We start from the raw sequence: 24107 nt of genomic DNA on the forward strand, positions 1-24107 counted from the left end.
CAGCGTTAGCTTAATAGGTAGAGTTCACAACTCACCCAGTGAAGCAAATAATACCGGATCAGAAGGCCGAGATCCTGTTCTGGAACCGTCGCTTTTACGAGCGGTGTCCGAGGATCCTCTGGCGTGATCTTTGGCGGGGGGTACTGGAACTCCGGTTGTAGGGTCCATGGCACCTGGGGATGACATCTCTGCATCGCCGATTCAGCGTTAGTGAGCGCTTTAAATAGAGCGCCAAAACGTTTTTTTTTTTTTTTTTTCCCCGCGCATGCGCAGATCAGTGCCGGCTCCCCCGCCCTGGATCCGGCCTAGGCGCCCCGGAAGTCCAAGAACCACTTCCGGGGTAGCCTGTATGTGCGGCGGTCGGCGCACGCGCAGCCCGGGATTCCACGCCGGCCGCTGGAAGGTCACCTTACCCGGCTCCTGCTGCCGTACCGCACGCTGGGAAGGACGCCGGTCGGCCTTTCCCGGACCCGGCCGTCTGCCCGCTCCATCAGACGAGGGGGGAGCCGTCTAACGGAACTCCCCCGACGCTGCTTCTGAGCCGCAGCCCCTGCCGTTCTCACGGATACTGCGCAGGCGGCATGCAAGCCCAGGTATGTCTTCTCAGTAAGAGTCCTGTCGTTCCCGCAGGAACAGGAAACCTAAACTGAGGAGGAGAGGCGGACCGCCCCCATTTATTTCTCAATAGGTTTCCTGTTCCTGCGGGGCGGATCCCTCTCTCTCCAGTAGGGTGCTGTCGTGGCGAAGAGTAAAAAATAACTTATACTCACCAGCGGGGTGGTCCGGTCCAAGGGTTGTCGCTCTTCTTTGTCTGGCGCCTCCCATCTTATGATCGCCGTCCTCCTCCTTGGTTTGTGCGGATGACGCGTCCCTACATCATCTACACAGGCTCCGCTGCACCGTGCTCCTGCGCAAGCTTACTTATCTGCCCTGTTGAGGGCAGAGCAAAGTACAGCAGTGCACAGGCGCTTTGCCTCGCTGACCATTCCCAGCGCCTGCGCACTGCAGTACTTTGTTCTGCCCTCAGCGCAGGAGCGCGGTGCCGAGCAGGCTGTGAGGATAGTGCAGGGATGCATCATCCACATGAAGCAGAAGGTTAGCATCGCAAGGAGATGGGAGGTGCCAGACCAAGAAGAGTAACACCCCGTGGACCGGACCGCCTCGCAGGCGAGTATAAGAAAAGTTATTTTTCAGTTCTTTCAGGTCGGGTTGAGGGCTTATATACAGCATTACGGAATGCTGCATATCAACCAAGAAAGGCGGTGGTGACAAGTTCCCTTTATTATATTGACAGGTTTGGCCTAATTAATCTTATATTATCAAAAGCCTATAAAGCGTGAGGCATAACATTCACACAGAGCTACTAGTAATTAGTATGGTGAAACAACAGTAGCAGATGGAAACCAAGATGCCATCCAGAGGTCTAGATTGCAAAAAAATGTTCTGCTATTTCATATAGGAGAAGGCGAGACGCACTTTCCCCTTCAGACGATAGCAGATTTTGCTCTTCCCCATTAGCATAGCCACTTAATCTTAGAAAAGAAGAAGTGGTACTAAAATGGGGGTTATTACACAGGTATAATATAAGCCCCTGAGCTATAAGATGTGAAGTCACCCATGTTTCACCACTCTTGATACACCCCTATAGACACACAATGTCCGACTTATCAAAGCTTTTGCAAGCTTTGTGCAATTTGTCCAGAGTACGCCGATATCCCATATGTGAGGGGAAAACCACCGTTTGGGCGCATGGCAGAGCTCGGAAGGGAAGAAGTGGCGTTTTGCAATGCAGACTGATGGAATGGTTGCGTTTGCAGAGCCCCGATGTACCTAAACAGTAGAAACGCCCCACAAGTGACCCCATATAGGAAACTAGACCCCAAAGGAACTTATCTAGATGTGTTATGAGAACTTTGAACCCCCAAGTGTTTCACTAAAGATTATAATACATAGCCGTGAAAATAAAAAAAAAAAAATTTTTTCCCACAAAAATGATTTTTTTAGCCTCCAAATTTTTATTTTCCCAAGGGTAACAGGAGAAATTGGACCGGAAAAGTTGCTGTCCAATTTGTCCTGAATACGCTGATACCCCATATGTGGGGGTAAACCACTGTTTGGTCGCACGTCGTGGCTCGGAAGGGAAGAAGTGGTGTTTTGTAATGCAGACTTTGATGAAATGGTCTGTGGGCCTCATGTTGCGTTTGCAGAGCCCCTGATGTGCCTAAACAGTGGAAACTCCCCAATTCTAACTCCAACCCTAACCCCAACACACCCCTAACCCCAACACACCCCTAACCATAACCCCAACACACCCCTAACCCAACCATAATACAAACCCTAACCGCAACCCTAACTTTAGCCCCAACAGTAACCCTAACGGGAAAACGGAAATAAGTACTTTTTTTTTTATTATTATTTTTCCCTAACTAAGGGGTTTGATTTACTATTTATAGTGGGTTTTTATGCTTGGCACCTGTCACACACTAAAAGACGCTTTTTATTGCAAAAAATAGTTTTTGCGTCACCACATTTTGAGAGCTATAATTTTTCCATATTTTGGCCCACAGTGTCATGTGAGGTCTTGTTTTTTTGCGGGACGAGTTGACGCTTTTATTGGTACCATTTTCGGGCACATGACATTTTTTGATCGCTTTTTATTCCGATTTTTGTTAGGCAGAATGAACAAAAAGTAGCAATGCATGAATTTATTTTTCGGGTTAGTACGATTACAGCGATATCTCATTTATCTCTTTTTTTATGTTTTGGCGCTTTTCTGCAATAAAAACTATTTTATAAAAAAAATAATTATTTTTGCATCGCTTTATTCTGAGTGCTATAACTTTTTTTTTTCACTGATGATGCTGTATAGTGGCTTTTTTTTTGTGGGACAAGATGACGTTTTCAGCGGTACCATGTTTATTTTTATCCGTCTTTTTGATCGTGTGTTAATCCACTTTTTGTTCAGCGGTATGATGATAAAGCATTGTTTTTTGCTTCTTTTTTTATGGTGTTCACTGAAGGGGTTAACTAGTGGGACAGTTTTATAGGTAGGGTCGTTATGGACGCGGTGATACTAAGCATGTGTACTTTTATTGTTTTTTTTATTTACATAAAGAAATGTATTTATTGGAACAATATTTTTGTTCTTTATTTAGGATTTGTTTTTTGTTACACATGTTAATATTTTTTTTTACTTTGTCCCAGGGTGGGACGTCATTATATATTATCAGATCGCTGATTTTACACTTTGCAAAGCACTGTGTCAGGTCAGCGACCTGACAGGCAGTGCGGCAGGCATGCCGGCGCCTGCTCTCACCAGGCGCTTGCAAGCCACCTCCCTGCAGGACCTGGAAGGACCCCCACGGCCATCTTGGATCCGGGGCCTGCAGGGAGGACGACTGAGGAGACGCTTGGAACAACGCGATCATATCGCATTGTTCCGAGAATCTCAGGGAAGCATGCAGGGAGCCCCCTCCCTGCGCGATGCTTCCCTATGCCACCGGAACGCTGCGATCATAATTGATCGCAGTGTTCCGGGGGTTAGTGTGCCGGGAGCGGTCTCTGACCGCTCCTGGTACATAGTGCCGGATGTCAGCTGTGATAATCAGCTGACACCCGGCCACGCTCCCCCCGTGAGCGCGGCTGATCGGTGATGACGTACTATCCCATCGGTGGTCATACGGGCCCAGGCCACCTCGACGGGATAGCACGTCTAATGTCAGAAAGGGGTTAAAGAAGAGGCTGACCTAGTAGTGGACAACACCTTTAAGAAAACAGTGTGCAGCTACAGAAAGATGATTTACTAAATATAATGTACTAACCAAAATGCTCAGAGGGATCCCTATTGCTAGACTAAAGAATCAAACTTTCTAGCAAGTGTCAGGTTCGAACTTCCAGTATTGTGGGACCACAGCATGCAGAACAGTATCCCAGAGCCCTCTATAGCCCCTTGCACCGTGGAAGAACTCGGAACTAAACTAGCATTAGCGCGTCATTTTTTAAACAGTAGATGACATAAAATCATCAGATCACTTACTAGTCTGTAACCACTTAGAAAAATGTGTATTGTTAATTTTAGTTCAAAGAGCAAAATCTTGCACTTTCACAGTGAGCGGGGCTGCAGAGGGTTGAAAGATCCAAATTCCGCTTGCCGGAATACAACAACCCGGAAATTCAGCCCCAACTTTTGCTATAAACTCAGATCCTATAATCTAGCATTAGGGGCATTTGTTTAGTTATAATTAGCAATATCAGTCTGAGCCAAGAAATGAGCAACCACCCATTAATGGTGGGAATTCTTTAATTCGGTTGTCTCTTCCATCTGAGAATAACAAAATATAGCAGGAAACAGTGTGACAGAGGTTGAGCCTTTCAATCACTGAACTAAGCACCGATGATCGTTCACAACTCTGAAGCAACCCCATCCTATTTAAATACATAAAAATACAGAAAGAGTAAAACTTACAACTGAGGTTGTCCCATCTCCAACTTCATTGTCTTGTAGATCAGCAAGTTCACAGAGGACTTTAGCAGCAGGATGTTCTACTTCCAGAAGCTTTAATATCGTTGCACCATCATTTGTTATGGTGACATCCTGGAATGAAGAAACTTCTATCAGAGTGGATTAACCTCTAATGACAAAATAATTAATTTCTGGTTTACAAAAATAAAGTGCAACATTAGTTTAGCTGCAGTTTGTTGCTGTGTTTCTTTTAAGATTGTGAAATATAAATTTTCAAAAACAATTTCAGCAAAATCACGTGGGACAAGTGTCTGTTCTGTTCCGTTTAGAAGACTACCTGTAAGGTCTCCTTCACATGTCCATGTTTTTCCCACGGATATCACATATACCCTGTAGTGAAATATGTATAGGTATGGATGCATGACCAGCAGCAAAATAACATCTGTCCTTAGACTGCAGCTCTTCACAAAGGTCATGACTTATGTTATCCAGAGAAAAAGACAGTCTCCTAGCCTCACCCCAGGTAAAGGGAGGTGACCTGAACACACAGAATTGGAAACACTTCACATCTCCTAGTGCCTCTGATGAGAAAACACCAAATTGCAGCCTGACACACTATATTTACTTTGAGAAAGATTGAACCCTAAAAAAAAATAATGTTTTAATTGGTAAAATAGCCAGGATCCAGGCACAAACCAAAGATTAGAATATTAACCTGAGAGGCTGGTCTAGAAATCTGACCCCCGGGTTAACTCTATAAGTTAGGCCTTTACACATAGAAACACGTTCACAGTGAGGGCAGCCAAGCTGATGTGATCCATTCCTTATCTCCCCCTCCCTCAGAGGTAGAATACCAGACTGCAAGGTTCGATATTTCTGTAAGTTTTCTCCCTTTTATTTTATAACCGTTTTGCATATTTGTTATGTCACTTTTTGTTTCCATATTATTATATCTTATTTTAAAGCACTGTACCTTTCTATTAAAGCTTAAAAATGTAATAAGTTTGAACCTTGTATGCTCTAAGAATCCATATCCTTTGAGTGTGTGTGACCCTGCTGATGGCAGACATTAGTAGTATTTCCGGGACTCATCAGCCGTGTGTTCGGTGAGTGGTGGCGTGTATGAGTGGGGTGTGTGGACTGTGTCAGGGTGTGAATTATACTCCCACTGCAGCATATGACAGAGGTTGAATGATGGACTGAGGGAAAGGATATAGATTAACCCTTGCAGGCACAGCCCCAAGTCCCATGCTGAGAAGCTGGTACGTGACATACCCATTATAACCTATGGTGCTATGCACATTTGTGTTTTTACACAGAACAAGTATTGGTGCAAAACACGCGCAGGCATGTGTTTTTCTCCCAGCAACACAGATGATAATGGCCAATACAAGCCTATGGCTCAGTGAAAAACACACATCCGTGTACTGTCTGTGTAGAACATTGCAAACTATAGGAGAAGCTTTGGAATTTCTTTTTTTTTTATCCATACTGCAAAAACACAGATAACTCGGGACACACTGATGGAAAAAACTGATGACCCTGATACAGGTTCTCCACATATGTGGTTTATACGGATGTATAAAGAAGGCCTTGCGTAAAGGATAACAGGATTTTTGGTTGCTTACCGTAAAATCTGTTTCTCGGAGCCTTCATTGGGGGACACAGGAACCATGGGTGTATGCTGCTGCCACTAGGAGGCTGACACTATGCAAATAAAAAAGTTAGCTCCTCCTCTGCAGTGTACACCCTACCGACAGGAAGTAGGATATTCAGTTAGTGAGAAAGCAGTAGGAGAAACAACGTGTAAATGAGAAAGAATAATAATAATCTTCAATTATACAGCGCCAAAGACTGTAAAGCGCTGCTTAAGTTTGAACAGTTTCAAACCCTCAAAGAGCGTTCAAAGAACACAAACTTTAACAGTATAACACAATAAACAGAGCTGTTCAACAAGGGAGGGTGCTGTGTCCCCCAATGAAGGCTCCGAGAAACAGATTTTACGGTAAGCAACCAAAAATCCTGTTTTCTCTATCGCCTCTCATTGGGGGACACAGGAACCATGGGACGTCCCAAAGCAGTCCCTGGGGTGGGAACAGCAGAAAACTCCATTCAGGTCAGAGGACACATCACTGCCGCCTGCAGGATCCTCCCGCCTAGGCTGGCAACTGCCGAAGCGCAGGTATATAACATTTGGCAAACGAGTGAACGGAACACCAGGTTGCCGCCTAGCAAGTTGTAGGGCGGATGCCCCATGGTGTACCGCCCAGGAGGCGCCCACTGCTCGAGGCAGAGTGAGTCTTAATACCAGGAGGGGTCACTCTGTTCTTGACCCAGTAAACCTCCAGAGAGGTAGGTCTGATCCAGAGAACAATTATAACCTTGTAGGCCGACCGGCCTCTTGGCGTGCCGTCTGGAATGACAAATAGACGGTCCGTCTTCCTAAAGAAGGCGATCCTAGATAAATAGATCCTCACCGCCCTGACCAGGCATAGCCTGCTCAGCGAACGACCCCAGAGAATCGGTCGGAGCAGGACAAAGGTGGGACGGACGATCTTACTAAAGTAGAAGGAGCGATGAAGGCCGTAAAACTACCCTATCCTGGTGAAGAATCCAAGAAGTGGGGCGACAGGAGAGAGCCACCAACTCCGAGGATAATGGAGGAAAAGGCCACCAGAAAACGCTACCCTTCAGGACAGAAAACAGACAGTGAGACCTCATGGGGGGGGCTCAAGGGGGGAACCCCACTGAGCCTCCAGAACAAGATTGAGGTCCCAGGGATCCACGAGAGTCTGGTACGGGGGAGCCGCATGTGCCACTTCTTGAAGAAAAGATCTGATCTGAGAACTGAACGGATATAAATCTCTGTACCGTGGTAGCCAGTAGCTAAGGACTACTGAAAGGGACTTCAGAAAAGGAATGGCAAGGGATGCTATCTGACCCTTTAGAGAACTAAGGGCAAGGCCAGCATCAAGTCCCGCCTAGAGAAAACGGCCAAAATGGAAGGTTTCAGGGGCAAAGCTGTTAAATCGAGCCACCAAGAACTCTGTGGCAGATCGGTCCTTAGTACAGACGATCTGGCCTGTCTGGGGCCTGCAGTGGGAGTCCACGAGGATATGAACGATCTCAGCAACCAGAACCTTCTGGGCCAATCTGGTGCGGTCAGAATGATCGGAACCCCCTCCGCATTGAGCTTCAACAGCCTGGGAAGGAAGGGAAGGGAGGAACAAATAGGGAAGTACAAAATGCGACCCAGGAATGGTCAAAGTATCGGTATCCGCAACAAGAGGATCACCGACCTGGAGACAAAAAGTGGAACCTTGCTAAGCAGTCGGGACGCCAGGAGATCCGCGTCCGGAGTTTTCCATCAAGGCAAAATTGAAGGAAGGCCCCCTGAAGAAGGGACCATTCTCCTGCCGTAAGGCCCTCGTGGCAGAGAAAACACCTAGTTGACCACGACGGGGATATGCACTGCGGATAGTGCCGAAAAGGTCGCCTCTGCCCAGGAGGATGATCTTGGATACCTCCGCCATTGCCAAGAGACTCTGATTCCCTTCCTGGTAATAGACATATGCCACAATCAAGGCATTGGACGTCTGGATTCTGACTGGCAGACCTCTGAGAAGCCTTTCACAGTGACTCAGAGATAGAGGAATGGCCCCTATCTCAAGGGTGTCGATCGGCAAAGAGAACTCTTGCTCCAACCAATGCCCCCATCACTGACAGATGGCGAGAAACCACATCTCAGCCAGGAAGGCGGGTGACCGTCGTCACCACCTGCCTTGGAAGGACCGGACCTGGGGAATGAGAGGGAATGTTCTGACCAATGTCCCCATCACTGTGACAGCCACCAGTTGAGAGGCTATTGGAATCGGATGGAAACCCGGATCAGGGATCCAGAGACCGTACAGACGTGTCCCACTGAAAAAGGATGGCCTGCTGAAGTGGTCTCAAGTGGAACAGCGTAAAAGAGAACGCTCCCGATGCTGTCACCATGCGTCACAGTACCGTCATTGCTGAACAGAAGGAAGGCAGCTGAAGGCCTTGCAGAGGGCGTATGTAGAATTGCCCGCTTCTCCTCGAGAAGAAAAACCCCCGACTGACGGTGTCGAACAACATGCCTAAGAGGACGAAACGCTGACTCGGAATAAGAAAAGACTTTGTTCTGATGGCCAGCCACCAGAAACGGGACAGGGAGTCGAGGACAATGGTCAGACTCACCTGGGCCTGAGAGCGAGGCAGAGGCATGATGAGGAAGCACTAGGCCCCTGATCCTCAATATGGCCATAAATGTGGCCATGATCTCTATGAAGACACCAGGAGCGGTCGCAAGACCGAGCGGCAGGACGACAAACCGGAAATGACCCTTCTGCGTCGCGAAACGCAGGAAAACTCAGGTGTGCTGGGAAAATCAGGGCATGGAGCAAGGCATCTTGGATATCCATGGAGCACAGGAATTCCTGTGGATCCATGGGAGCCAGAACCTTACAGAGGAACTCCATCCAGAAATGCCGCATGCGGAACCTTCTGTTCACTAACTTCAGAGCCAGGGTGGGTCGAGCTGCGCCGCTCTTCTTCGGCACTACAAGCAGGATTGAATAGAAACCTGTGAAGCGTTCCTGCTGTGGGATGGAAACGATAACCTCCGAACAAAGAAGGAAGGTAATGGACGCAAAGAAAACCTGGGATCAAAGGAGGATTTTTAGAGGGCGAGATTCGAAGAAGCGATTCCGGGCCGCGAAGCGAACCCTACCTTGTATCCAGAGGACACCACCTCCCTGATCTAAGCGTCCTCCACCGAGGCCAGCCAAACATTTCTGAACAAAACAGGAGACGCCGGCCCAAACTGAAGGGAACGCTGGGCCCCTAGCCAGAGTTCTGCCGAGGAAGATCTGCCAGATCTAGGCCTGGTGGACAAACTATGGGAGTTGCGGGGACGCCGGGAAGGGGTAGGCTTAAAGGAAGCCTTTTGTCTAGCCAGACGAGATCGCGGTCTGTGTTAGCTAGAGGAATCTTCCGACACTGCAAAACAGCGAAAGGACAAGGGAGCTCGTGCCTCCCGTGGCGTCCTTAATAATTTGTTCCAGCATGTAGCCAAAGAGACGGGCCCCCTGGAAGGGGAGTCTGGTAAGGGACTTCTTGAAGACAAGTCCGCCTGCCGGGAGTAGAGCCGAATATTCCGTCGGATGGCCCCCATATTGCTGGACGCGTGAGTTGCACAAGCCGCACATCTGGGGAGACAGATACCAAATATTTCCCTGCACAGGAAATCTGGTCCGTCAGGTCGGCTAGCTCTCCCAGAGGAGCTCCAGCCGGGGTGCTCTTACAAGGCTGATTGATCCATCTAGCTATAGTCCTTGAGACCAAGGTAGAGGTGATGGCCGACAAAGTAGAAGCAGCCGTTTCAAAGGCTGATTTATCCAGCGATTCTAGAATTGTATCCTTGGAACCCATGAGGGAAGTGGAGGGGCCAAGTTGGTAGCCAGTCTGGGGACTGACAAGTCCACAATTGACCGCATCCTGCCGTCTGTTAGCGATGAGCTCAGACGAGAAGGAATATAGGATGCAGAGATGCTTCCCTGTCTGAAGCATCTGGTATGGTTCGCCTTTCCCCTGACAAGTACCACCACAAATTCAGTGAGTGGGGCAAAGACCTTGGAAGGTGGTTTTGACCGTCTAAACGAAACCGCCTATCCTGCGGGTTCCGTAGAGGTATCCATGATGCTTAAGGTCTGGTTTATTGCAACAATAAGGTTATACCTGTTGAGAACCAAGTCTGAAACATCCTTTGCAAACATGACAGAGGACGCCCGTCTCTCTCTCTCTCTCTTGAGAGAGAGGAGGATCAGGAAGAGGGATCTCACCGTTCCAGACCGGAGGGCGAGAAGGAAGGTGTCAGACGTCCATGGAGCTGATGGTGGACGTCCTCGTCTCCTCCAACCGACAGGCTCTGGTGGGCGAGTGGGTGGGTGACGGAACTGGGACCGAACTTCTAAGCACGCTTGTGCGCTAGGATCATGGTCCTGCTGTCGGATCTGTGAGGATACGGGGTGGCAGTACATGCCGTACTCATAGTCCCTAATGTGGGAATACAGGTGTGAATATTCACCCTGTATCCCTCCGAAAAAGGAACCTAGAATTTCGCTCCTGTCTGGATCTCTTGTGCCAGAGTTGAAAAGGCCAGACGGAGAATCCTGTGACCCACTGGCAACTGCGGTCAAGCACAGACCCCAGGGTCGTGACATCCTGGTGTCTCGGTCTCGCCCGGCGAGGGGACTCCTGGACGGACAGTGGAGTTGCTGCAGCAGGAGAACGGGAACGCTGTCTTTTTAGGATTAGGCCTGGGAGCAGACCCACTAAATGATTAGGGGAAACAGGAGAGGGGAGTAATGGACTGCATGGCAGAGCTACTCACAGCAATAGTAGGGTCCTGTAGACTGCTCCCGGCTGTAGCTGCGGCCAGATCACGGCACAGGTCCAGGGCACCAGCAGGGAGACGGAGGATGCAGGGGACCCAGTCACCGGGTCCGGAAGAGAACGCTCCTCAGCAAGACAGCGGCGATCCCAGGCCGAATGGGGCGGCTAGAAGTGGGCGGAGCTAGCCGCTCTGTACCAGGGGAGCACCAAGATGGCGCCGGTGGGCGGCTCTGACAGTCGGGCGGGAGAAAAGCCTGCCCGACAGAGGAGGAAGTGGGCGGAGTCAGCCCCGGAAGAGTAGGCCTGAGTAGAAGCCGGGGGCTAAATTAGGAACCGCCGACCGCCGGAGAGTGCAGGGAAGTGCCGCGGCACCGGCACCGGACAGCGGAAGATCGGCGCGGCAGCTGCCAGACCGTCGCAAGAGCGCGGCCTAAGGTTAGTTGCCGGAAGTAGGCCCCGGGGAAGCCGGGGCCTAAATTAGGAACCGGCGACCGCCGGAGAGTGCCGCGGCGCCGGCGCGGCAGCCTGCAAGGGAGCGCGGCCGCAGGCTAGCACATCGCCAGGAATGGGCCCCGGAAGGAGCCGGGTCCTAAATTAGGCCAAAAACGGCGACCGCCAGAAGGGGCCGCGGCGGTTAAAAGAGCACGGCTGTCAGAAAATCAGCCGCTTCGGACAATGTCCTTGCTGCCCACTCCTAAAGGGGATACTCACCTAAAACATCCCACGTCGTCCATTACTAACCTCAAACCTTGTGAAGGTATCAGACGTCCATGTGAGCTGCTGATGGACGTCCTCGTCTCCTCCGACCGACAGGCTCTGGTGGGCGAGTGGGTGGGGGACGGAGCCAGGACCGGACTTCTGAGCACGCTTGTGTGCTAGGATCTTGGTCCTGGACAGGGATCTATGAGGATACGGGGTGGCAGTACACGCCGTACTCATAGTCCGCTATGTGGGACTACAGGTGTGACTGTTCACCCTGTATCCCTTCGGAAAAACCTGAAAAGAAACGACGCACATTGAGATAAGGGTCTAATGAAAGACCCGTGTCCACCTCCTACTGACACTAAGCTAAACTGAATATCCTACTTCCTGTCGGTAGGGTGTACACTGCAGAGGAGGAGCTAACTTTTTTATTTGCATAGTGTCAGCCTCCTAGTGGCAGCAGCATACACCCATGGTTCCTGTGTCCCCCAATGAGAGGCGATAGAGAAAATGTTCTGCTATTCCATATAGGAGAAGGCGAGAGACACTTTCCCCTTCAGACGATAGCAGAGGTTGCTGTTCCCTATTAGCATAGCCACTTTTTCTGACAACAAAAGAAGTGGTACTAAAATGGGGGTTATTACACAGGTATAATCCAAGCATCTGACCAATTTAAAGGGATTGATTAGGTAAAAACTCTGCAATCTAGTGCAGAATCTGCCTTAAATAAGCATGCCACTCATTTTTTCATATATTTTTTTTCTCTGAGCCTACCAGAAATAGCCAAGTACAGGGTTCGACCATTGCTCAATTCACACAAGTGTCAGCAGAGCCCAGTTCTCAGGATCGGTGAAGGGTAGGAAGTTATCCACCGTCCTGTGGATGGGAGAATCTCCAATCTTGGCACCTCTTTAATCATTTAAGGAGAGAGCAGTTTTTCCGATTGTGCTCTCGCTTTTTTATTTCCTTTTTCCAAGGATCATAACTTTTTCACATTCCAACCACATAGCTATTAATTGTAGTTCTAAATTACACCATTCATATAATGTACTGGAAAAATTTCCACATGTGGTTTAAGTGGAAAAAAAACACAAACCGATGCAATCCTTCATTTGTTGGTGTGGGATTCATTGTGCAGTAAAAATGACCTGGAAATAGGATTCTCCTGGTCAGGACGATAAGATCAATATCAAAATTGCGTAATTTTTATTTAAGTGGTGAAAAAAAAAATTCTGATGGTTTTAATGCTACTATTTTGGGGTGAATTCAATATTTTGATAGCTTATCATTGAAGTTTTGGAGGAGCTGTAACAACAAAAAGCAATTCTGGATTTTGTTTTTCTCTTTACGTTTACTAATAAAGTTATATTTTGATTTATCATAGTTTTATGGACAAAGTCATACCACATCTGTATTTTTCATATTTTGTTAAACTAAGTTAAAGGGGGAATTAGAATTTTTTTATATATTTTAAGGAAAAAAAAAAAAGGTTTCTACCTCTTACTTTACTTGTTAATCCCCTGAGTAGACTTGAACCTGAGATCATCCGATCGCTTGTACTATACCACAGCACTGCTGTACTTAACAGATCATAATCTCTTATGAACACCAGCCAGAATTTGGCGTTCACAGGAATAATGCCATGACAGGCAAGGGGATCTTCAGAAAATCCCCAGCCGTCATGGCATACCATTGGCACCCCGCAAATGTATCACGGGGGTGCCAATGAGCAGTTAGAACAGTACGCCATGGTGGAAGCGCACCGTTAATACCACTGGCAGGGAATGGCAGCTGCATTTAACAGGCTACCAGCTGCAGGTGGACCTCTGCTCCACTCATGATTGTTAGAGGTAGATGACAGCTGACTGACAGCCATTATGTGCCAGGAAACGGGGCAGACAGCTCCTGAGCTTTCTCCATTAGTGATGAGCGAGTGCGTCGTTACTCCAGTTTTCAGAGCATGCTCGGGTGTTCTCCGAGTATTTTGGCCATGCTCGTAGATTATGTTTGTGTCCTCGCAGCTGCATGATTTGCGGCTGCTAGACAGCCTGAATATATGTGGAGATTCCCTAACATACAGGCAATCACTGCATGTGTTCAGATTGTCTAACAGCCGCAAATAATGCAGCTGTGGGGACACAAACAATCTACAAGCACGCCCAAGAAAGATACTCGGAGAACACACCAGGGTATGCTCGGAAATCTCGAGTAACTAGCACACTCACTCATCACTACTCTCCAATCACCCTCTGCCGCTACGTTCTGTACATGCATGGGACTGGTCATTAAGGGGTTACAGCTTAGCGGACTATTCCACAAGGCTCTCTGCGGTGCGGCTGAGTGTGCTTTGCTATATTGTGTAGATGTAGAGTGCCTGGTATAGAGCGAACACTTCTCTTAATTAAATCTATAGACATGTGACAGACAAAAGACAACCCGTAGATCAGGATCAGAAATTTTACAAAACTTAGGCTGGTTTCACACTTGCGTTTTGATCTGCAGAGTTTTAGCGCTAAAAAAACGCATGCGTTTTTTTTTCTATACTTAACATTAAAAAACGCATGCGTTTTTTAGCGTGCGTTTTGACGCGGTTTCAGCAACGCATGCGTTTGACGCGTGCGTTCATTTGCAGAAATGCAACATGTAATTTCTAGCTGCGTTTTTTTGCCGCAAAAAAACGCATGCGTTTATTCGCTGCAAAAAAATGCATTGCTGTCTATGTAAACGCATGCGTTTTTTTTTTTAGAAAAACACAAGAAAAAACAAGAAAACCCTAACCCTAAACACAAGAAAAAACAAGAAAACCCTAACCACAAGAAAAAACAAGAAAACCCTGCCTAACCCTAGGGTTACTAGGGATCCTAACCCTAAGGTTAGGATCCCCAGTAACCCTAGGGATCCTAACCCTTAGGGTTACGATTCTAACCCTTAGCGTTAGGGTCCCTAGGGTTAGGATCCCTAGGGTTACTAGGGATCCTAACCCTAACCCTAGCTATTTCTGTATTTAGTGGGTTTTCTAGTTGATTTTGATGATTGGCAGCTGTCACACACTTCTCAGCATGCGTTTAAAAAACGCAAACGCAGGAAAAAACTGATGTAAATGCCGCGTTTTTTTTCTGCATGCAAAAACGCATGCGTCTAAAAAACGCGGCGTTTGCCGCGTTTACATGCTTTTTTCACCACATGCGTTTTTTTTTGTTTTTTTTAAAAACGCTGCAGATCAAAAAGCAAGTGTGAAACCAGCCTTAGAAGAAATCTGTCAGTAGGCCTTCATCCCACAAACTATTTATATGCTCATAAAACTCTTTCAAAGGCAAGTCCAACAATAACTCTACATAGCCAGTCCGTTCCTCCGTCACTGAGAAATCAGGGTTTAAATTGATATGCAAATGAGCTATAGATCTGAAGCCTCTGTCACTAGAGCTCTATTCCCCACCTGCTTGACTGCTAGCCTCCAAGCTACGCGGCTTCAGGTAAAGGAGACGGCGCTGGGTGCAGAATAGAGCTGGAGTGACTGAGGCTTGAGATCTACCACAGTCCTTCAGCCTAATTTGCATATCAAATCAATCACAGCTTTCTCAGAGATGGAGAAAGGGACTGGACATGGAAAGGTATTGCTGGTCTTGTCTTTGAAAAGCTACATGCAGATATAGTTTGAGGAGTGAAATCTTGAAGTCATCAGGTTTTTACTACTCAGTCATCATCATAGGCAGAAATCCCAATTCCAGCAATGTGTCATTTGCTAGGCTACTTGCTGCAGTTTTGATTGCATCCCTGTTTTATCTGCTGCAGTTCCTTAAATACTTCTCACTGTGTAACCCTGCCCACACCAAAGATTAGCAGCTTTCTGTGTACACTGTGCATAGGCAGAAAACTGCCAATCAGTGGGGGGAGCAGGGTAATACAGAGCTCACGAATATGGTCGACTACATGGCAGCAGGTTTACTAGTCCTCTAGTAAAATCCCCTGCTGATAAAACTGATTTAATCAAAACTAACAAGCAGCGCAGTAAGTGCCATCCCTAGAATCAGAGTCTCTCTACATCATGCTGCTCACCGATTAGGTGGCAAAAACCTGGTGAGATTCCCTGTACGTCTATGTAATACGGTGTACTAAAGGTAAGCCTATACATAGGGTAATGTGGTTTGTAATCAAGTTGTGTACTTACTCCAATATCATCCACTAACATCTTATCCAGGCCAGCAGGACCAAGTGAGCTTTTCACAATATTCGCAATGGATGCTGCTGCCATCACTGAAAGAAAGAATTACAGATGTAAACATGCCTCAACATGTTGCGTACCCATGCTGTTGGCAGGCACGTCAAAACGCCACATGCGGACGCATCCGCATACAACACATGTCCCTGCGTACTCAATGTTAAAGATAAGTACGCAGGATGCATGCGGAAGTAGGCGGAGCTTAAGGGAGGAAGTACGCAGCCATGCGCAGACCAGCCCAAAAAAAAAAGTGTGAACCCAGCCTTAAAGGGAACCCGTCACCAGTTTTTTTTCAAAACTAACCTATGGCCACCACCTTTCAGCCCTATGTGACAGCATTCTATAATGTTGCCCAAATACCCTGCAGGCAAAATAATAAAAAAGACCTCTTATTATGCATATAGGAATATAAAGTAGTGGCACTCACCAGTCCTTTAAATTCCAATGTCTTTACTTAGAAAAACAGGTTTAAAACTGGCAGGTCATTCCAGGGCCAAGTAGAAGCGCAGGAAAGTGCAAATCGATAGTCGTCCAGCACATGTGCTCCTTCACTCTCTGCAGCCAGTCTTAAGGTACCGTCACACTAAGCAACGTCGCCAGCGATCTGTGACGTTGCAGCGTCCTAGGGAGCGAGATCGCTGTATTTGACACGCAGCAGCGATCAGAATCCCGCTGTGAAATTGCTGGTCGCTGCTAGAAGGTCTGCACATTATTTGGTCGCTAGGTCGCCGTGTATCGCCGTGTTTGACGGCAAAAGCAACCATACCAGCGATATTTTACACTGGTAACCAGGGTAAACATCGGGTTACTAAGCGCAGGGCCGCGCTTAGTAACCCGATGTTTACCCTGGTTACCAGCGTAAAATGTAAAAAAAAACAAACACTACATACTCACATGCTTCCCCCGGCGTCCGCTTCCCACACTGACTGAGCGCCGCAAATTGAAAGTGAAAGCACAGCACAGCGGTGACGTCACCGCTGTGCCCTGCTACTGCCGGCGCTCAGTCATTACAGGAAGCGGACGCCGGGGGACGCATGTAAGTATGTACTTACATTTTACGCTGGTAACCAGGGTAAACATCGGGTTACTAAGCGCGGCCCTGCGCTTAGCAACCCGATGTTTACCCTGGTTACCCGGGGACCTCGGCATCGTTGGTCGCTGGAGAGCGGTCTGTGTGACAGCTCTCCAGCGACCACACAGCGACGCTGCAGCGATCGGCATTGCTGTCGCTATCGCTGCAGCGTCGCTTAGTGTGACGGTACCCTTAAACATGTTTTTCTGAATACAGATATTGGATTTTAAAGGACCTGACTGGGTGAGTGCTACTAGTTTTTCTTCCTGAACAGAAGAAAAAATGGAGTAAAAATGTCCAGGGAATAATAAAAGGTATAAATTTATTCAAAGTACAAATAACATAACAAACCATGTAGTGCATAATAAATCAGTTTACACAAGGTTTTTAAGAGAAAAGAGATCAGGTAGAGAACGGCAAGACGTCAATATTGCATGAAAAATAGGGTATTTACCTCCTCATAGAAGGAAAATGCATAGTGCATGTGTACACCTATGGGTTATAGTGGTGACATGGGGGAAGGAAAGTGTGGCAGGACTCCATATAATATCAGTACTTGGAGTCAAAAGGACTCCCGGGAGCCCACCCCAAATATCACTAGAAACTCTTACCCATCATGAGATGCAAAAGGGACACGCCAGTAGCACCAGCACGCGTTTCGCGTCGGCTTAGTCAGGGGGCCGTGCTGGAATGACCTGCCAGTCTTAAACATGTTTTTCTGAATAAGGACATTGGATTGTAAAGGACCGGTGAGTGCCACTACTTTTCCTTCCTATATACAAGTTTGCATCTTATTTTGTGAGCACCCAGTACCTGCAGGCTTGACTGCTCAGTCCAAAGTTTGGTTTAAGGACAAGTTCACACACAATGGTTGAATGGTGCCGGCTTTCTCTTTGTTTTAGTTTCCGCAATTTTTGAGACCTTTTATTATACTCACCAGTCAAATTGACCTCGCTGCACTTGGTCCGGTGGCAACCCGTTTCTTGCAAAGACATCCTCCTTCTCTGCTTTGTGTGAATGACATCCTACATCACCCAGCACACGTCTCCCTGTCCTACTGAGGGCAGAGCAAAGCACTGCAGTACTCATGAGCCAGGAACAGTCAGAAGAGCGCTGGCGCATGTGCACTGCAGTACTTTGCCTGCCCCAGCAGAGAGAAATGCACCTGCGCAGAAGTGTGTGGGAACACTGTGGATGACGTAGAATGCATCATCCACACGAAGCATAGGAGGACGGCATCGCAAGAAGAGAGGCAGTACAGGACCAAGACCAGTGACGCCCATCTGACCGGACCACCCTGTAGATGACTATAATAAAAGGTCTTTTTTGTCTTGCAGAGTGATTTGGAGTCACATGTGCAGCATTATAAATTGCTGTCTCGTGGGGTGAAAGATGGTGGCTGTAGGTTACATCGTAAAAAAAAATAAAAAAAAATTGGTGACCGGTTCCCTTTAAGACATGACACTTGCTCTGTCCCCAGCACTGTGTAGTAACCAGTAGATCCAGTCTGATTCACTGGATGTAAACCTAGAAAATTGTGGCACTTTAAAGGGAATCTGTCATTGATTCATGCTGCCCAAGCTGTGATGAGTAGGAGTCAGAGCCGGGCTGCTCAATGGCAACCAGGTATATTTTTCTCTGAAACACTGCAAAATTTCACAAAACACACACTTTAAAGGGAACCTGTCACCCCCAAAATGGAAGTTGAGCTAAGACCACTGGCATCAGGGGCTTATCTACAGTATTCTGTAATGCTGTAGATATGACCCCGATGTTACCTGAAAGATGAGAAAAAGAGGTTAGATTATACTCACCCAGGGGTGGACCCGCTGCAGTCCGGGTCCGATGGGAGTCTCCCATCTCCTTACGATGACGTCCTCTTCATGCTGCGGATCCAGCGCACTTTGTCTGACCAGTTGAGGGCAGAGCAAAGTACTGCAGTGCGCAGGCGCTGGGAAAGGTCAGAGAGGCCCGGCACCTGCGCACTACAGCACTTTGCTCTGCCCTCAACAGGACAGACAAAGTACGCCTGCGCGTGAAGACAAGAGGACGTCATCGTAAGAAGATGGGAGATGCCGGACCGCTCCTGGGTGAGTATAATATAACCTGGTTTTTTTCCAGGTTACATCGGGGGCCTACCTACAGCTTTACAGAATGGTGCAGATAAGCCCCTGATGTCGGTGGCCGCAGCTCATTCTCGAATTTTGGGGTGTCAGATTCCCTGTAAAGCACACACCAGCAGAGCGTTTCCTAGACGCTCACACCTGGCTGCAGACCCGCCACTGCTCCTAAATCACACAAACGGCCGTTGTATCTGTGACCCTGCATCCCCCGCTAGCTCACAGCCGCTGTATGTGCACACGTTAGGTATCTGCTGCAAATTACAAGATGACAGAATGAAATATAAATGGGTACACAAGTTACCATATCACTGAGAAAACCAGGTGAGACATTTTCTCGGTGTTTTTTTCACCCACAGAAGGCCTCCTGCTTATGATTGGATAGTGTCACCCCCTAGAATCCCTGCTGACGCCCCTCAAGTTATATGGAGATGCGCATGTAGTGTACAAGGCAATATGTCAGAGATAAGAAATACAGACATTTTATTCAGATCTTCAGCATCGCCATCATTCCAAGAAACCATGGGGAGAGGTCTTTATAGTGAATCTGCCACTAGGTTTTTGCCTCCCCAGCTGAGAGCAGCACACTGTAGGGGCAGAGACCCTGATCCCAACTAGGTTTCCTCTGCTGCAGATCCAGCGGGTCTCACATGCTGAGCTCTGTATAACTTCACTCACACCAATGATTGGCAGTTTGCTGCCTATGCAGAGCGTACACAGAAAGCTGCCAATCAGTGGTGGGGTGTAGTTATTTATTAGTTAGACCACACGGCTGCAGGTTTACTGTAGTGACCATCTCCTGCTGACGTCACCATATCAAAACTACAGCAGGCAGCGCCGCCGCTGGAATCAGGGTCTCCGTCTCGTCATTCTCCTGCTCCCCGCCGGTGTCGGGCTCCCTGTGCTCCGTCCCGCAGGCTCACACATCCATAAGGCCGGCGGAGAATACTACTGACGGGCCGGAGACCGCACACCGCTGGGGAGAGAGGCTCAGTGCGGCCTCCCTCCATTGTGCAGCACGGGGCTCCGGCCGCTTACACACATATCTACCATTCTGGCTCCTGACGGCTTCTCCGGTGCTGCGCTCCCCGAACACGGCTAACGGGCCCTCCATCTTCCGCTGTCCTTACAGTCTGCCACACACCGGCTACAACGTGCTCACCAACCGCCGCGGGGCCGCAAAGCTAGCTGGGTAGAGCTAGTGCCTGTGCGCAGAGGAGCGGGCCCCGAGCTAGTGTCAGTGCGCAGAGGAGCGGGGCCCGGGCTAGTGTCTGTGCGCAGAGGAGCGGGCCCCGAGCTAGTGTCAGTGCGCAGAGGAGCGGGGCCCGGGCTAGTGTCTGTGCGCAGAGGAGCGGGGCACCGAGCTAGTGCCTGTGCGCAGAGGAGCGGGGCACCGAGCTAGTGCCTGTGCGCAGAGGAGCGGGGCCCGGGCTAGTGCCTGTGCGCAGAGGAGCGGGGCCCAGAGCTAGTGCCTGGTCTCAGGAGGTTTCCGTGGAGATTCAGCTTGCAGAAGTTATTCTCCATGAATATATGTGCCTTATTATGCTCTTCTGGGGGTTCTGCAGACCCCCGAGCATAATCCAGGTAAGATGGGGAGAAAACTCCAAGGGTTTGTCCACGATCCAGAGTTGGTTGCTGTGGGATTGACTGTGCGTCGGCGCACCCGCGGGACGTCTCTCCAGACCGCAGCATGTCAAGTCTTCTTGTGGAGACGTGATAAGTCTCACTCATACAATGTATCTGACACGGTGAATCCGCACGGATCAGTGATCACAGAGGAGTAACCTACGTTCGATAGCCGGCAGCGCTTTGGATGCAGTGGATATACCCTGTCCAAAGCGCTGCCACTTCTGGATCGTGTGCACCCGCCTTGGCCTACTTTTACACATACCATGGTTTCTGCGGGCCGTATTGCCGCAATTTTCAAGATCTGCCGCAATAACGGACAGCAAAAAAAACTTGCGGATCGACGTTTTCCAGGTTCCCAATACTATAGCTAAAGTATTGGGGGGGAAAAAGGCGGTATACAAAACCGGAAGTGACAGTGCACCGCAAAAACAATCTTCCGTTGTTTTTGTGGCCCCATTGATTTACAATGGGGGCCGTGACCGTAAGCTGTGAAAAAGATTGAGAAAGCTCAGTCTTTTTTCACAGCCGTATATACGGCGCACGGTGAGACGTGCAATTATTGCAGCCCGTTTTTTGCAGCCCCATAGAAATTTATTGGGGTCACAAAATCACAGCAAGTGTAAAAGAAGCGTTATACTCCCCTCACAGCATCTTCTGATACACGTCTGCTCACATTGGGATCTTTGGTCCTCTTGCACTGTGCCGGACTTTTGAGTGTCATGGTCACAGGTGGGTTCTGCACTGGAGACCACAGAGCAAATTGAGACAACAGTGTCAGCTTGCGCAAAACCCTTCCAGGTACCATGAAACCCTGATGTCGGGCACAATGGGAGCAGCCTCTCATCCCAACTCCTCACTGCTCCCCAACACATCCTCTGATCCCCCTCTACTCGTACTGGAGTCTTTGCTCCTCTTGCTCTTTTTCGGACTTCAGGATGTCATGATGCCTGGGAGGGCTCGGCGCAGGCTGTCACCGATGTCTCAACGTGCACTGTGATCTTCAGTGCAGAACCCACCTTTGCGCCCTGACACCTGCACATTGTGCGAGAGGACCAAAAATACTAATGTGAGCAGCAGAGGATTAGAAGATGTGATGAGAAGTGCATGGGTGGCAGTTAGTAGCGGAGGGGCCAGATAGGTGAGCATAAAGAGGTTTTTTTAACCTATTGATAGCCTGTTATGCGTCCGAAAACTAGTGACCGCCCTTTTGCTGATTCTGCACAGAAGTGATTTACAAGAAAATCTGCATTTTAGTGTATGTGGATGTTTGTAAAATCTACCCTGCCTTCCAATCCCAGGACAGGACACTATAGCCCAATTTATCATATTTTGAAAATGTCACAATTTTTTTGCACAAAGTGAGACAACTCGAAAATTTTGCGACTTTTGGTGTTTTCGCTTAGCTGAGACAGATAGTATGTAAGTGCTTGGATAATAATACAGTCATTAACCTGAGCCAGCATGGGTTTGTTGCAAACAAGTCATACCAGACTAATCTAAATGTATTCTATGATGGAATTATTGACTGTGGATCAGGGAATTGCAGTAGATATACTATATCTCAACTTCAACAAAGCATTTCAAAAAGTATTTCATACTATCCTTATTGAAAAAAAATGAGCAAGTTTGGGATTGACAAGGCTATGGTTAGATGGATTCCTAACTGGCTCAGTGATCGTACTCAAAGAGGGGTAATAAATGGTTGCACATCCAATTGGAGAAGTGTTTTTAGTGGGGTACCACAGGGCTCTGTCCTGGACCCAGTGTTATTCAACATTTTTATAACTGATCTAGATAATGGAACTGAAGATAACCTAATCAAATATACAGACGATGCAAAGCTAGGAGGGATAGCTAAGGTTAGAGAAGACAGAATAGATTCAGAAGGATGTAGATAAGCTTGAACAATAGGCAGCATCCAATAGAATGGTATTTAACAGGGAGAAATACAAGATTCTACATTTGGGAAAGAAAAATGAAAATTACATCTATAGCATGGGAGGAATAGAACCAAGCAGCAGCACATGTGAAAAAGACTTTGGTGTACTAATAGATCACAGACTGCACAAGAGTAAACAGTGTGATGCAGCAAAAAAAAAGGAGATAAAATTCTAGGATGTATTAAAGGGAATCTGTCACCTCATTTTTCATCTATAAGCTGCGACCACTGCCATTATGGGCTTATCTACAGAATTCTGTAATGGAATGAAGGGCAGAGAATTACGTCTTTGGTTCATGAGGATCAGACGAGCTTTATACCGGCCAAGTCTACCTCTAAAAATATAAGGCAAATTCACATTTCGTTTTGGCAGTCCGTTAAGACGGACTGCATTACACTGCGGCATGACGCAGTCCGTTAACGCTGCCATTAATCCCTATGTCGGACGCATCGCTAGCGCACGCGCATTGTGGGCTCATTGAGTGACGGACCTTGGGATGCGTGCTGCAGCGTTTCCGGGTCCGTCACTGCTAGCACAGATAGAGCATCTGCTAGCTCTATCTGCGCTAGAGAAATTCGGCACTTGCGTTAACAGCAGCCCGTTAACGCATGTGTTGAATGGGCTGCTGTTAACGCAATGTGAACCTAGCCTAAGACGTCTTTTCTTAATTTACAGATACAGTTGTTGAATATTGGGGAGCTTGCGGTGCTCTTGCTTGATACAGCAAAGGCGTTCTACAGTGTCACGTGGGAGTACCTCTGGGCAGTAATGAGGGGCATGGGGTTTGAGGAAAAAGTTCCTGGCCTGGGCCAAGTTATTATATGCTAATCCATGTGCGCAGATAAAAGTTAACGGGGCTATATCAAGACCCTTTAACCCCTTTCTGACATCTGACGTACTATCCCGTCGAGGTGGGGTGGGCCCGTATGACCACCGACGGGATAGTACGTCATACGCGATCGGCCGCGCTCACGGGGGGAGCGCGGCCGATCGCGGCCGGGTGTCAGCTGCATATCGCAGCTGACATCCGGCACTATGTGCCAGGAGCGGTCACGGACCGCCCCCGGCACATTAACCCCCGGCACACCGCGATCAAACATGATCGCGGTGTACCGGCGGTATAGGGAAGCATCGCGCAGGGAGGGGGCTCCCTGCGGGCTTCCCTGAGACCCCCGCAGCAACGCGATGTGATCGCGTTGCTCCGAGGGTCTCCTACCTCCCTCCTCGCCGCAGGTCCCGGATCCAAGATGGCCGCGGCATCCAGGTCCTGCAGGGAGGGAGGTGGCTTACCGAGTGCCTGCTCAGAGCAGGCGCTGGTAAGCCTGCAGCCCTGCACAGCAGATCGCCGATCTGACAGAGTGCTGTGCACACTGTCAGATCACCGATCTGTAATGTCCCCCCCTGGGACAAAGCAAAAAAGTTAAAAAAAAATTTTTCCACATGTGTAAATAAATAAAAAATAAATAAATTCCTAAATAAAGAAAAAAAAAATATTATTCCCATAAATACATTTCTTTATCTAAATAATAATAAAAAATAATAAAAG

At 48.2% G+C, this 24107-nt stretch overlaps 1 protein-coding gene and 2 non-coding genes across 4 annotated transcripts in view; all 3 read right to left on the reverse strand.

Annotated features, from left to right (window-relative positions):
* LOC143804732 (T-complex protein 1 subunit alpha) overlaps nt 1–20200 on the reverse strand; it is a 72063-nt gene extending 51863 nt beyond the window's left edge. The window contains exons 1-3 of one of the 2 annotated variants that reach the window (XM_077283121.1): nt 20043–20200; nt 15750–15835; nt 4466–4594 (exon numbers count right to left, since the gene is read on the reverse strand). In XM_077283121.1, the coding sequence (XP_077139236.1) occupies nt 4466–4594; nt 15750–15835; nt 20043–20106 (279 nt within the window). In that variant the 5' untranslated portion in view covers nt 20107–20200. The remainder of the gene's footprint in view (nt 1–4465; nt 4595–15749; nt 15836–20042) is intronic. The other variant, XM_077283122.1, reaches the window with a different exon arrangement.
* Nucleotides 1433–1566, reverse strand: LOC143810836 (small nucleolar RNA SNORA29). Its single transcript, XR_013223216.1, has one exon. It is a non-coding gene; the product is annotated as a small nucleolar RNA SNORA29 (small nucleolar RNA).
* On the reverse strand, nt 12086–12219 carry LOC143810839 (small nucleolar RNA SNORA29). The gene has a single exon (XR_013223219.1). It is a non-coding gene; the product is annotated as a small nucleolar RNA SNORA29 (small nucleolar RNA).
* Nucleotides 20201–24107: the final 3907 nt, after the last annotated feature.

Source organism: Ranitomeya variabilis, chromosome 2 (assembly GCF_051348905.1).
Source record: "Ranitomeya variabilis isolate aRanVar5 chromosome 2, aRanVar5.hap1, whole genome shotgun sequence".
Classification (NCBI taxonomy): domain Eukaryota; kingdom Metazoa; phylum Chordata; class Amphibia; order Anura; family Dendrobatidae; genus Ranitomeya; species Ranitomeya variabilis.